A 15,629-nucleotide genomic window follows, 5' to 3' on the forward strand; every position below is an offset into this window, starting at 1 on the left:
AAAAAAAAAAAAAAAAAAAAAAAGTTTCCCACATGGACTAAGAAAGATGGGGATGGAAATCCAGCTTGATTCTGAGCAGACTTTCTGTGTAAACCTGCCTTGACCTAAAAGGCATTCCCCTCCCCCTTTAAAGTACCTTCAGGGAATAATTAGCTGTCCAATTATTGGCAAGTCCTAATATATTTGCCTTATGCTTTCGCCTGGTCTAGGGCACGTCTGCATTTTTTATCAATAGGATGCAATAAATAAAACTGGGGAAAACCTACGATTGCAGCTTTCAGCATTACTGACCATTGGCTCCCATGCCACTGCTCTTGTTTCCTCAAGAATGTGGTTCTTCAGAGTTAACCTTCTAAGAAAATTTATGAACCTTATAATTGCAATTGTGAGTTCATGCCCTTCAGTATTACCCTAGAGACTGGGATTCTTAGAAGTTAAAGGATTGCCAGGAATCACACAGCCAGGGCTAGAAGCCATGGCTCCCTGTACACTTTGTTTCAAGGTCATACTGGTCAGACCATGCTTGGATCAAAACATGAGCCTAAGGGCATGATACTTTACTCTTGTCACTGGCTTACATTTTATTCTTTACTTGCACGCCTGTCCATATGCGCTTTTTCTAAGAAAACATTAAACCATAATATACTTTAGGTCTCTGTCAACATTTTATTCTGCCTTAGATAAACAGATAAAGGATTATTATCCCATACTTCACTTATTAATTGATATAAAAATTATTGATACCAAAGGTGTTCATTCTGTGTAAAATTTAGAGAAAAAAATTCAATATATATTATAATAAAACATATGAAAATGTGAAATAATAATAACACAATGTTGATATAGGTAAGAATTTTTTTTATGACAATTTTTTCTAAATTCACCTAGCAATAACAAATGTTTTAATGCTGGTTTTATATTTTATACGAAAACATGATCCTTTTCAGAGGAGATCTTCTATAATAGTACTTTCCTATTTGTTATTAACCTAAATGATGTTATTCCACTGGATTTCATATGTGTTGCTGGTCCTGCTGGGAAATCATAAAACTGGGCTCATTTAGGAAGCGGCAATGTGGCTATATCAGAAAAGCTGCCATATGTGAAACCTCACTTTATGTCTGTTGAAATTTTTGTATTTCAGGTCTCCCAGGGACATGTCCATTGTGCTATTGTGTAATTTTATCAGCATGAACTTCTGCTGAATATTTTTCCTTCTTTTCAAAATCCATATTTTAGTAGAACTAACTTCAAAACTTAATGTTGCAACATCTGTGCCCATACACCTGGGAGCCATAGAAGATGTATCCTGAAGATTATCTACATTTTCTAATCTTATAAAATGCTACAAAAAGACAAAAAAACATAGATTTTTCCTGGTCTGGATTTTTTTTTTTTTTTAAAGGAATCACTTTCTGCCTCCTTAAAAGGATTCTTAAAATAAAAGAGGGGCTGGGCGCGGTGGCTCAAGCCTGTAATCCCAGCACTTTGGGAGGCCGAGGCGGGTAGATCACGAGGTCAAGAGATCGAGACCATCCTGGTCAACATGGTGAAACCCTGTCTCTACTGAAAATACAAAAAATTAGCTGGGCATGGTGGCGCGTGCCTGTAATCCCAGCTACTCAGGAGGCTGAGACAGGAGAATTGCCTGAACCCAGGAGGCAGAGGTTGCGGTGAGCCGAGATCGTGCCATTGCACTCCAGCCTGGGTAACAAGAGTGAAACTCCGTCTCAAAAAAAAAATAAATAAAAGAGAACTAATACTTCTCAAGCTATAAGGAATATCTTTACAAATGTAATAAAATACTCATTGGATTTTTAGAGATAATTATTAATACATATGTACAACTTTTGATTAAGGAGACTATTTTGTGAACACAAAATCTGGAGCTGACAATCTTAAAACATTTTCAAACAAGACTTTTTCTAACTAAATCAAAAGAAAGTAAAAAGAATTTGCCACTTTGAATTTATTTACTACATTTCTTTTGTGGATCTACCAACAGCTCAATGGTATCTTTTTCAAAAAATAGAAATTATGGTTTTATTTATTTCTCAAGTAGAAGATTGAGATACTGACAAACAAGAAAGTGTTTATGAATGGAGAGAAATGCCTTTCACCTGGCTTCCTTCCATTAGTTGTTTAATGTCTTTAGAATAAAATATGTAGCAATGGAAAGCGTTGAGAGCCATATCAAAATGGCCTTCATGAAATGGTGCTGCCAGTCATATGGGTAGAACCAGTTGTTGATGAAGGATAATGTAGAATATGTGACTCTCTACAGATTCAGAATAGTTAAGAAGGACAATGAATGGACTTGGGGCAATCACATATGGGTTATCTTGACTTTGTAATCAATTTATCAAATTATGAGAAATACTAAATACTTATGGAGTGCATTCTATGTGTCACACATTGTTTCATTTGCTTTGCACATGTTACTCATTAAATTTTCACCATAACTGTATGTGACAGGTCCTTTTGCAATCATCATCTTACAGATGAAGAACCTGAAGAGATAGGTTAAGTGATGTGTCCAGGGTCATCTACCTTTGTCAGTGGTGGAGCAGAGCTACTGCAGAAGGCCAGGAGTCTGCATCACCTCCTTTTCCTATGACTACTTTTCATAGACAGAACAAAATAGCTTTTCACTCTTACTTTGATGCAAAGTATAAGATGACATAGGGGATGCATTTAAAATTATTTCAAATCTAAACACCAGAAATATTCAAGGCAGGGCCAAGTGGAATATCTATGCTGGAGACGGGAAGGGAAAATGTGGTTAATTCAAGATGACCAGCATTGGTCGTCATCTTACAGTGAAAAGTCAAATTTTAACAAAGAACTTCAACCTCATAGTTGCTCGAAGCAAGCAGCAGAACTTGACCTTGCTTTCCCCCCACATGCCATTCCACCGTTATCAGAAAAAGATTGGCATATTTATGAGGAAGAGAGGAAATGAGGGTATTTAATCCTTCAGGCCTCAGAGTAGTGTTCGATGCTTGGGAAGGCTCTGGGAGGAGGGAAGCATGTCAATGTGTGCTGAATGCCAGCTTTTTGCTTATAGGTCAAGTCAAAAAGAGGAAAATGTGCAGCTGTTTGATGTTCCTCTTTACCATTTGCATTTCTTGAGGCGCAATGAACAAAGCAAACCATTTCTGCTACAGAGAAATTAAGGTAACATGCACAGCATTGTCTATTTTACATTTTAAAACTGCAGTTGAAGAGAGCAATACCATGTATCTGATTCTGAGTAAGGGTTATATCAATTCTCAGTTATCAATGTTAGACATGAAATAACTTCAAATATACCCTTTATTTGACTTGACAGGAACATGGATTCATGAGTCTGAACTGGGATTTGCAATAAAGGAAAGGTTATTAGAGGTATAGGCATGGAAAAATATTGTGCTGTAAACGCGGTCAAAATTTTAAAAGTGTCAAAATCGCTCACATGGTTTAGCAATTAAACTGTGTCAATGCCCCTGCCAAGAAGAGTTCATAATTTGGAAGCTGTAGTTGCTATTGACCTGATTTTACGATTGAGATCATGTCGAGTTTTAATTTGGAAACAAAATTGATCACCGTGTTCTATAAACAAGGCCTGTCAAGTTATTACTCTGCAACTGCTTGGAAAATACATATTTCTTTAAGAGTAGTATGATTTATGATATACTGTAACAAAAATTATGAGCTTCTTTTAAGAAATTGCTTTATGTTTAAAAATCAATTTCTTTTATTTCTTCAGTTAATACTAAGTTACTCTGAGAATAGTTTTTAAGAAAATATTTTTCAGATTTCTATCTTCACTCCAATACATTGGTTTCTTGACCCAAATGCTGCTTCAATATTTACAGAGTGTTCATTCCTCCTGAGTTTTCAGAAATCATTATAATGCTCACTTCTTTTTTAAAAAACAGTATTCAACATTATTGCATCCTAATATTAGCAAACAAAGCCTGCATTGAGGTTCATACAACATGCATATTTTACATAAATTGTTTCTTTAATCACTACTATAGGAAGGAAGACAAATGAAATCAATACAAAAAGGTCAGTCTACTTGCTTTAAAGCCATTTCATGAACTTTATCCCTCTAGTCTATCATTTTGATTTCTTACAGGCTTTCTCAATACTATAATTTTATAAATTTAAATGGAATCTAAGTGAACAACAAAAACATCCTTATGCTACAAGTAGTTGATAAAACTACTTGTTCCAAGCATCTTCTTTTGCAACTTCTAGATTTTATTCTACTTTCAAAAGCAGATTTGGGGTAAAGGAAATGTTCACTTTCCCCCTTTACAAGCTGTAATTGCATGAGGATAACTTTGATGGTTGAATTCTAGGCAGGAATCCAAAGAAACTCTCTATTCTTGATGGGTTAACTGAAGAGCAGTCCTACCTTTTTCACCTTCATTTTCTTCTTGGTCATCTGTTAGTGGAATCACTTCAGGTTGCTCCGCAATCACGGCATCTTCTTGATTCGATGAAAGTTCTAAATAGAATGAGGCAGAAGGACACTCAGGGGTGTTTTAGCTGGAATCGTTGCAAGAACACAGTGACTACAGCATAGAAAGTTAGACTTCATTTTTCCCCCTTCAAGTTTCAATAGGTCCACCAAGTTGACACCATTGCTATCCTCCAGTAATCACTGCCTAAAACACACACACATATCATTCACATACACAGGTAAATATAGATGTCATGGTTCACAGTTTCATCTCATTCTCTGATAATATATTTGAGTTTCAGTACCTTCTGTTTCCATATATGAGTTCTGGGACTCTGTTTCAATTTTTATTTCATTCTTCATTGAATCATTCTCTTGCCCTGTTAAAAATAGTGATTGAAAGAGAAAAGAAATGTGATATGCATGACCACAGCTTTATTCCTGACTTTCAGAAACCATGCTTTAATCATGCATGGAGAGATAGAGAACAGTTTGGGAACCAAAGTGGAGGGCAAAGTTATCATTTTTCCAATCATCCGATGTATATCAATTATTTTCTGAGAAATATCCTGATAATTTAGGTAAAAAATCTTTTTTTTTTTTTCTCAAAACTGATTTGAAACTGGCATACTTCTTTAGTTTATCAATGCACAGGATATGGATGGAGGACACAACCTGGAAATTTTCAAATTTTACAAAAATTTCCAGGCTGTATGGGTTAACTACATTTAATTTCCTTTTAAGATATTAATAGTTCCCATAGTGAGGATTCCTAGAAAATGAAAACACTACTCACACTTTCATTTTTCCATCAACAGAGCATAGAAACTTGAGTAATGTGAGCACATGGTAACTGGGGGGCATAACAGCTCAACCATTCTCTTCAGACACATACTAAATACAGCAAAGGTCAGGAGAGAATTCAGCCAACTCTTGATTACTCCTAGGCTGATTAACTAGTAATGGTTTTTCTCCCACACCCCTTGGCTTGTCCTCCTACCCTCCCCTGTAGAGTTTAAAACATTTAAGTGCTTATTAAGAGAGGAAATTGAAATCTGTCCATTTTGCCTTGGGCTAATGAAAGATTCTGTGCTGAGGATATTTAACTATGGAATTAAAAATATATATTCTAGAGCTAGGGTTGGTTATAGGTGCAAAGCAGACTAAGAGGAGCTTGAACTCTGCCTGATTCCATTCCTGTGGTAGCATTATGCTTTTGACTTTTCTCTACCTCTTCCTGTAAGAGGATTATATTTCCCTGTCTGTGACAGTGTGACATGCAGCGGCCCTTGTGGGACAATTGTATGTTCCCATCTCATTGACACAGGCCTGTTCATGTGACTTGTTTAGGAAATGGCACTGGAACAGGCGTCGAGTGTACTGCAACCGACCAGAACCCTTAAGATGTATGTTGCCTGCAGCTCTTCTGCTCCTAATAGAACAAATTCCTTTATCTAGATCCTGAATGAAAAGCATGTGGAACACAGCCAAGCAGGGCCGAGTAGAGACACAACCAGCCTTTTTTTTTTTTTGAGCCCCCAATGTGACATTTGGGGTTATTTGTTACCGCAGCAAAGCTAACTCATATAATCTCTCATCTCACAGCTTCCTCTTTGACACAATTATTTTTAAACCTTCCATGATCCTACTTGCCCTTGATTCATCCTTTGCTAGCATGACACAGATGGGGGAAAAATCATGTTTTTTGTATAATATCCACTCCCCCTGGGCTCAATTTTAATCAAAAGGAGCCAATAAAATAATTAAAATGAAAGCATATTTATCTATTTGATCACTGAATATAAAAACCTTAAGCTGTTTCTGATGATTTTCTTTCATCGCTCCTGAAGTTCAATGAAATGCCATCTTTATGATTCTGCAAAACATTCGTTTTCCCACTTTCCAGTCTCCTGTCTTCTTTCCTCATTTAGGGATACATCATCTGTCTCTTGGATCTTTCATTTTCTTCCCCTTTATTCTATTTTGTGATTTGATAGCAGAAAGGCCTTTTAAAATTTGAACTTATTCAAGACCGTTCCACTTCTGAAAAACCCCATTCATCCTCATTCTTCCCCATTGCTACTCAAAGTATGGCCCATGGACAAGCAACACTGGAATTACCTGGGAGCTTTTCAAAAATGCAAAATCTCAGGCCTCATCACAGACCTACAGGATCAGAGCCTGCATTGTATAACAATATGTCCGTGTGATTTGTATGCAAATTAAAGCTTGAGAAGCACTGGCCTAGAAGATGTAAGTGAATCTGCAAATTATTGATCTCATAAAAAATGCCAGACTGTCCCTAGATACTTCACATGTATTATCTCTAATCATCACATTAGCCCTGGAAAGTAAGGGCTGTGATCTCAGTTCTGCTTTCAAAAATCATAACTAGCTCTACCCGACTACAATCCCTCTCTTCTTTTTGTTTTGCCTGAAAATGTCTTTATTTTGCTTTTTAGCTCTTAAAATTGAGATCTACTTGCATACAGTAAAATGTACAAATCTTAAGTATATATCTTTATGACTCTTTAGATATAAACACATGAATTTTCCTATCAAAAACAATCATCCAGATCAAAAATAATTCTCATACCAGTGGCTTCCTCCACTATGTAACAGTGTTGTGTGTTTTTGAGATTCATTTAAATACAATATGCAGCATATGTTCTTTTGTATTTTAGTTTTTTTATAACTGTTGTCTGTGAAATTAATTCCAGTTGCTGTGTGCATCAATTGTTTATTATTTTTCATTGATATATACTATTCTACTGTCTGAATATACTATATCATATTGAGTGTTGAATTGTTTTCAGTTTGAGGCTGTTATGAATAACACTGCTAAAAACATTTTTGAATGCTTCTTTTGGCAGATAGATTTTAATGGACTCATATCACTTGGGTATAAACCAAGTGACTGAGATCAAGTAGGTTATATAATAGGGAATATGTATGTTTAGCCTTATTAGATTTTGCAAAACAGTGTTCTAAAGAATTTGTTCCGTAAAGAATCCTTACACATACTTCTGCCAGAAATGTATAAGGATTCCATTTGCATCCTTTATTCTTTAGATTATGTCATATTACTGTGGGCCACAAAATATGTAGCAGAAAGCAATTTAAAATCTTTCACCCCACCCAGTTTTACCCTTATCACCTTTGGATACTATACAGAATGATGATGGCTGTACTACTGGTTATTCATTCTACGATGTATTGCATGCCATCAGGGGTAAATATATCTGGTGCTGGGAGTAGAGCTTAAGTAAGATAGATACGGTGCTTATCCTCAAAAAACATACAGTTGCTGGAACACAAGCGTTATATGCAAAAAAAAAAAAGTTCTTTCTATTAAGATGTAAAACAGAATTTCTACTTTTTGAGGAAAAAATCACTTTGAGCAGATTTTTGGATTATGGGAGACTCTGTAGAACAAAGACTGTATTAGACAACAAAAATGAAGGCTGAAATGCTCTCAGTAAATTAAGTGAAACCAGGACATTTAAATACTCTCAGTAAATTAAGTGAAACCGGGACATTTAAATACTCTCAGTAAATTAAATGAAACCAGGGCATTCATGTAAAATTCTAAAATCAAGTATAAAATCAGCCTCAAGAAATGGGATGGGAGCACTTCAATCCCATTTCTGATAAAACTAGGGCCACAGGTTTTGCCTTTCAGGTCTGCTATAGATAAGCCTGGACAACAGAATGACTGCACGGAGAGAAGGATTCTGTTATAGAAAGTAAAGGCAATATCTTCAGTTCACCTCCTAGCAATGTCTTGCTTGGAGAGCTATTTCCTGCTATTCAAACAAAGAATGTACTTAAAAATTAAGACATAATGTAATTATGCTGAGAGAAAATACTTTTGTAAAAGATATATTTAGAAAAACAAAAACTATAGAAAGTGTTTTGTATTTACCTGAAATATAAGAATTGGTAGGTAAGGAAATGAGAAGATTGAATGAATAGAAAATTGATATAGACATTAAGAAACAAATAAATGTTTTAGATATCCAACTCGAGTTCACTAAGAAAGCAAAGGTAGTGAGCAAAATGAAACATGAAATGATGATAGATGTAGAAAACAGAAAACAGCAATGAATTTCTGATCTAAGGATTACAGGAAGTCTAAGCAGCAACATTTCATCAATCTGAAGGCAACCACTAAGTGACATATTATGGGGCTTAAAAAGATTGTAGAAGGTAGAATGCAATTTCACTTTTTTAAGCATACACATAACATGTGTCCTTATACATACTTATATTAGCAGGGGCAAAAACTGAAAGGCTCTATCTCAAATGTTAACATGGATTATCTTTCAATGGTTGTTGAGATTTAAATTCATAGTATTTTTGTTTTGCTAACCTGCATTTTTTAACAATTGCATATTATATAATTTATTTATATTTATTTCAAAAATGGGTAAAAATGCTCTTAGTGATAGCTTAGAAGAAAAAATTCTAGCTAAAAGCTATGTGTGTGTAAGTCACATGTCTAACCAAATTTAATTGCTTTTTCTCAGTCTCTATTTGCACTCTAGAAACACTTAAGAAATAGAATTTTTAAGCAATTCTTGTTTCTTTTTAATGTCTCTCTTTTTTGTCTTTTGGCCAAATCACCTATCTTTCCCTGTGCTCTCTATATACCAATACAATCATTTTCTAAATGTATTACTTTATTTCTTGCCTTTGTACTTAGCATGTGTTTCCAGTGACTAAAATATCCTTTTTCTTTCTTTCCTACGTGGAAGATTATCCTCATCTTTCAAAGCTAAACCAGCAATTTAGTTTTTTGTATAGCATTCTTGGAATTACTACGCAGGATTAATCATTTTCATATCTTTGCTTGTTGAGTTCTTTTGCCCATTCCTCTATTTATTATCCTGATCATACTGTGATATAGTTGTGTCTGTGTTTCTTTCTCTTACCAGATTGAGAGATAGATTTTGTTTTATTCATATTTTCCTTCCCAGCACCTATTTAATAAGAAGTCATCAATGAATGTCTATGTAATTGGACTTCTATTATAGTACTCATCAAGGTCTGTAAAGAGTCATTAAGGACTATAACTTATTTTCTCTTGCATCCTTTAACAGCAAGATAAAGTCCCTTACACTATTAAATACTCCACACATTAATTTGCTGCAGAAAACCCTGTAATGGGAATAAAGATAACTGGATGTTTTAGGCAAATCACAACCTCTTTGGCACCTAATTTCATCATCTGTTGAAAAAAAAAAAAGGCTGAGGAACTAGACAATCTCCTAGGTTCACAGGTATGTCTTCAGATGAAGTTTCCAGTCACATTGTTATTTGTTACTTGAGTAGATGATAGTGAGAGGGAACCTTCACTGTTTATTGAGTGAGCTTCATTCCCTATCACTGTTGATATAGGGAACTGACCATTCCACCTAACCATCACACCAAGTCCTTGCAGGGACCTTTAACTCAATGTTTGTGATCTGGCTTTGTCTATACCATGAAGGGAAAGAGTAGAGCATCCAGAGAGGGAAAGTGGCCAATCTGTATCCCTGTGTGTCCCCTGGTCCTAGTGCTCCACTTGATAAATTTTCAGAGGATTCACCATGGAATATTACGCAGCCATCAAAAACGATGAGTTCGTGTCCTTTGTAGGGACATGGATGAAACTGGAAACCATCATTCTCAGCAAACTGACACAAGAGCAGAAAATCAAACACCGCATGTTCTTACTCATAGGCGGGTGTTGAACAATGAGAACACATGGACACGGGGAGGGGAGCACTACACACTGGGGTCCGTTGGGGGGAAATGGGGGAGGGATGGGGGGTGGGGAGGTGGGGAGAGATAGCATGGGGAGAAATGACAGATATAGGTGAGGGGGAGGAAGGCAGCAAATCACACTGCCATGTGTGTACCTATGCAACAATCTTGCATGTTCTTCACATGTACCCCAAAACCTAAAATGCAATTAAAAAAAAAAAGAATGAGAAGGTTGCCATTCAATAGAGCCTGGGGCACTGCTGAAATGGCAGGCCTGCTTGAGGTGATAACCTGAGGATGCTGATGAACACCAGGGAATTTCAGTGACTTGTCAGGCTTGACCCTTCACTTTGAGGATAAAGTACTAGTTCAAATCTCTCTTGGAATATTTCTCTTCCTTGTCCTCTAAACCGGTCTCTACTCCTGATCTGTTTCACCTGTGTGCTTTACATATTTTGACAATCTTTTCTTGAAATAGAAGTATTTTTTTTTCTAATTTTTCTTAAATAAAGTTAGTTAAAAATGAAGGAAGAAACAAAACAAGGTGCCCATCTTTGAAAACGGGGCAGGCTTTGGTATTGCACAAAGACAAGGTATGCCTGAGCACCCAGGCCTGCTGTGTTAATGACTGCTCCCAGGGCTTCCAGCCCATCTGCCTTTCCCGTCAGTGCAGGCAGACCCTGCACATTCCATCTTGCTTTCTTGGCCCCATGGGGGCAAGCTTTATGTTCCCCTCTTCACATTCAGACTAGTTGAATTCTCCCCAGTGTCCTCTGCCCTAATCCCTCCTGGCTGAGGAAACAAAAGAACACAAAGAATTCCACAGTTTATGTATATATTTTTCATACAGTGGACTCAATCAGCCATACTTATGGGAGGGGACCATTAGAACAGATAATCCCAAAATCCATTCACTTTTCTTTAGAAATAGATCACATGATTGTTTCTTGGAGCCTTGGTAATTAACTTTGGCTCAAGCTAATGCTTTAGCTTTAATTAATTTGCATAAAAATTGGTCTGGGGACTTTGGTCTAGAATTTAGCATTTCTAGGGGATAAACCTAAACTCTGTAAATGGACCGTTTCTGAACAATAGCAACAACAATATAATTTTATTGCTTGCAGATTGGTAGATGTTCAAGTTCTCTTAAGAACAAAGACTTTCTTTGATGCTTATATTGAAGAAATCATGCAAATTGTCTCTTTTTGTTAAACTTGAAAGTTGATTGCTGCTAATATTCAAAACTGTACTTTTATAAAAATGTCTAAAACTAGAGCAAAAGTTTTAGAGCAAAAGTTAAGTCTAAATTAGTGAATTTGATCACACTGCCATGTGTGTACTATCTATGCAACAATCTTGCATGTTCTTCACATGTACCCCAAAACCTAAAATGCAATAAAAAAAAAAAAAGAATGAAAAGGTTGCTATTCAATAGAGTCTGGGGCACTGCTGAAATGGCAGGCCTGCTTGAGGTGATAACCTGAGGATGCTGATGAACATCAGGGAATTTCAGTGACTTGTCAGGCTTGACCCTTCACTTTGAGCATAAAGTACTAGTTCAAAAAAAAAAATTAAGAGCAAAAGTTAAGTCTAAATTAGTGAATTTGATTATCTTCTAGACAAGCTTGGTTTTTTCCTAGAGCCAATAAAAGTTACTTTCCTATTTTAAGTTATTTTTGAAATTATTTTTTCCCTTGTAGTTATAAAAGAAATGCAATTTCCTTATGGATACACTAAAAATACATACAAGCATTGAGAATTGTGGATAATTTTATAACTAAGGGATGGTCAGTTTTAATATTGTGAATTCTGATATTTCTCTTGTATGTGTGTATATACACATAGATGCAGACATATGCACAAATATGTAAATATATCCTCAGATCAAAACATATTTACACTTTGAGTCCTGCTTTTTTATTTCATATTTTAAGAAGCATCATCCTCTGTCATTTTAATTTTTTTAGAAATCTTATTTTAAAAGATAGATAATATTCCACATTATTGGTGAGCTTTCAGGTGTTTACACTTTTTATTTCTGCCATTAAACACAATATTGTAATGAAAATTTCAGTGAATTAATATCGCCATACTCTGGGTGTTATCTTAGGGAAAATCCCTGAGGCATAATTTTTCCATCAATGTATGAACATTCTACCATTTATTAGGTTTTCCCAAAATTGCTGATGAGGAGGTTATGCATTTCAGTCTCCTACTAATATTCGAGCATGTTTGAAAACCCTGTTTCTACTAATTTTGTATATTTTCAACTCCACTTAATCTTACCTGATTCACAAATAAAAGATACTATTTTATTTGCATTTCTTTATATAATAAAGAGATAGGGCATCTCTTCATATTTATAATGACTGTATATCTTCTTTTGCAAATTATAATGGAGTCTCTTGCCCATTTTCCTCTTAGATTGTTTTATGTTTTTGTCTGATTGGTTCATGAACACTTTCTTTCAAATAAAAAAAATTAGCTCTTTGTCGTTAGAGGAGAATATTTTTCCCACTAATTTTCATTTTTAATTTCATTGTAACCTTTATTATGTCAGCATTTATCTATTACAATTTTGTTATTTTCCTTTTGTGTGCTATATTGACATATGCATACACATTATAGATATGTGTATGTCTGCATTTCATAACATAAGCATACCATCGTCCATCGTGGGTCTGCAAGTATGTGTTCACAGTTAGAAAAGCAACCTGTAATATTTTTTATTTTGTTGTTTTTTAAAAAGACTATTTTTGTAGAGAAGTTTTAGGTTTAAAGCAAAATTGAGAGGATGGTACAGAGATGTCCCATGTAACTCCTACTGAAGTCCATAACTTACATTAAGGTTCACTCGTGGAACGGTACATTTTATGGGTTTGGGCAATGTATAATGACATGTATCTACCATTATTGCATTATACCGAGTATTTTCAATGCCCGAAAAGTCATCTGTGCTCCTCCTATTCATCCTTCCGCACCCTACAACTCCTGGCTACCATTAATCTTTTCATTGTGTCCATGGTTTTGTCTTTCTAGAATGTCATGTATTTGGATTCATACAGTATGCAGCCTTTGCCTATTGGCTTCTTTCACTTAGTAATATGCATTTAAGTTTCCTATGTGTCTTCATGGTTTGATAGTTCATTTCTTTTTAGTGCTGAGTAATAACCTTTGGTTCTTATGCTCTAGTATTTTTATAGTTTCATTTTTATGTTTCATCTCTGCTCCTTCTGGAATTTATGTTGGTGTAAGGAATGAGGTTGGGATTCAGTTTATTTTTCCAAATGGCCAACTAGTGGTTTTAATGCCATTTATTGAGTCATCTGTCTTTGAAATGTCAGCAAGAATATGTACTGAAATCCCAGATCTACTTGGGTCTAGTTCTAAACCCTAGAGTCTGTCCCATTGATCAAGCTGTCTATTTCTATAGAAAGGACTACACTGTTAAGCACATTTTTCAAACATTCCATGTCCTTAGTCTGTTTGTTCTGTCATTGACTAATAATATTGTATCTGTGAACTCCTCATTGCATTTTCAACAGGTTTTTATTTGTATTATATCGTGCCATATCATCTGACACATAAAAACCCATCACTATTATATTTCATCAGGAATTTAAATTGTTATCAATATCAAATGACCAACTCTTTGTCACTGGAGATATTTTTGCTAGACTTCTAACAAAATAGATTCTAAGGTAGTTTTTCATGTTTTCATTTGTTCCCAAATGACATATATATATGTTCCCAAATATATGTTTTTCTAACTTTATATTTTAAAAGCTATACATTGAGTTTACGTCAATCTGAGTGTTTTTTGTACGTATTAAAGTAGCCTAATTATATTTACTGTCATAACTATTTGTTTATGTCTCTGTCATCTTATTTGATTCATTATGCTTTTGTCACAGTGCTAGCTATTACTTGCATTGCTGAGTATACTCTCGTGTGATCTCTTTGGGAAATTTAGAAAGCAAGACATCTTCATTTAATTTTATGATTATTCTGTTTGCAATTGTTGTGTAATTTGTCAGAGATATTCTGAAAAGTAACATATTGTCAGAATCCATAACACGGTGGGATTTTAAATTTTTGAGCTGTATTTATGGAGTCAGCCTAATATGCAACTTTTCCTACTTCCAGCCATAATCTAATTTTACAGCCTCTGTCACTGATGTTTCCTTTCTTTCTTTCTTCATCCCCTTCCTCGTTTCCTCTCTTCTTGTTTTAGCCAATTTTATAAAATGAATGTAGTTTTTCTACATTACATATAGAAAAGCACACAAAAATATGGAGATCTCAATTAAATAAATAAATACAAAAACTATATAATTTTATGATAACCATCCAGCCAGGCAGCCCCCTCATGGCCCCCTCCCAGGGCGTACGTCCCCTCCAATCATCAAAGTTTAGTCAAAACCCTGACTGTCACAATGATCGGTACCTAGGTCTCTATTGTTTTATCACCTAAACAAGCCTTTCTAAATGTTACTTTTTTTCCTGCTTTTTGAACTTGATATAAATAAGATTATATAATAAACAGTATGTGCTTTTATATCTTCTCTAGTTTAATGTTACATTTGTGAGATTCATCATGTTTTTGCATGTCATTGTAGTTTCTAGTTTCCAATGAGACTTTTGATTTATCTTTTTTTTTTTTTTTTCCTTTTTTGATGAAATCTTGCTCTGTCACCCAGGCTGGAGAGCAGTGGTGCTGTCCTGGCTCACTGCAACCTCTGCCTCCTGGGTTCAAGTGATTCTCCTGACTCAGCCTCCTGAGTAGCTGGGATTATAGGTGCCCACTACCATGGCTTGCTAATTTTTGTATTTTTAGTAGAGATGGGATTTCATCACGTTGGCCAGGCTGCTTTAGAACTCCTGACTTCAAGTGATCCGCCCACCTCGGCCTCCCAAAGTGCTGGCATTACAGGTATAAGCCACTGCACCTGGCCTTATTTATCTTTATCTTTGTCCTCTGTATATAACTTGTGATTTTTCTCTGATTGTTTTTGTGATTTTTCTCTTTTTTGCTAGGGTCAGGTAAATTGATTATGATGTACTTAGGTGTAATTTTCCCTATGTTTCTTATGCTTTGAGGTCATAGAACTTCTTGGATATGTGGGTTCATAATTTCATCAAATTGGAACATTGTAACCACATTTACTTCAAATATGTTTTCTGTCTTTTCCTCCCACATCCACCCTCAGAGATTCACATCCATGTATATTGTAATTAGAACCACCCTTCAAGGTGTCTCAAAGCTCATGGAAGCTCTTTTTCCCCCTCAGTCACTTATTCTGTGTTTTCATTTGGATAGCTTCTATTGCTACATCTTCAAATTCTTTAGTCTTTTTTTCTATAGCATCTAATCTGCCACTTTTCTCATCAAGTATAATTTTTCAGGCACTGTGTTTTGAATCACTTG

At 35.3% G+C, this 15,629-nt stretch overlaps 1 protein-coding gene across 1 annotated transcript in view; it reads right to left on the reverse strand.

Annotated features, from left to right (window-relative positions):
* Window positions 1-15,629, reverse strand: part of MACROD2 (mono-ADP ribosylhydrolase 2) — a 2,026,697-nt gene that overhangs the window by 55,702 nt on the left and 1,955,366 nt on the right. Inside the window, exons 14-15 of the mRNA XM_039479347.2 lie at window positions 4,759-4,833; window positions 4,406-4,498 (exon numbers count right to left, since the gene is read on the reverse strand). Of these exons, the coding sequence (XP_039335281.2) occupies window positions 4,406-4,498; window positions 4,759-4,833 (168 nt within the window). The remainder of the gene's footprint in view (window positions 1-4,405; window positions 4,499-4,758; window positions 4,834-15,629) is intronic.

This window comes from Saimiri boliviensis, chromosome 9 (assembly GCF_048565385.1).
Source record: "Saimiri boliviensis isolate mSaiBol1 chromosome 9, mSaiBol1.pri, whole genome shotgun sequence".
In the NCBI taxonomy this organism is placed as follows: domain Eukaryota; kingdom Metazoa; phylum Chordata; class Mammalia; order Primates; family Cebidae; genus Saimiri; species Saimiri boliviensis.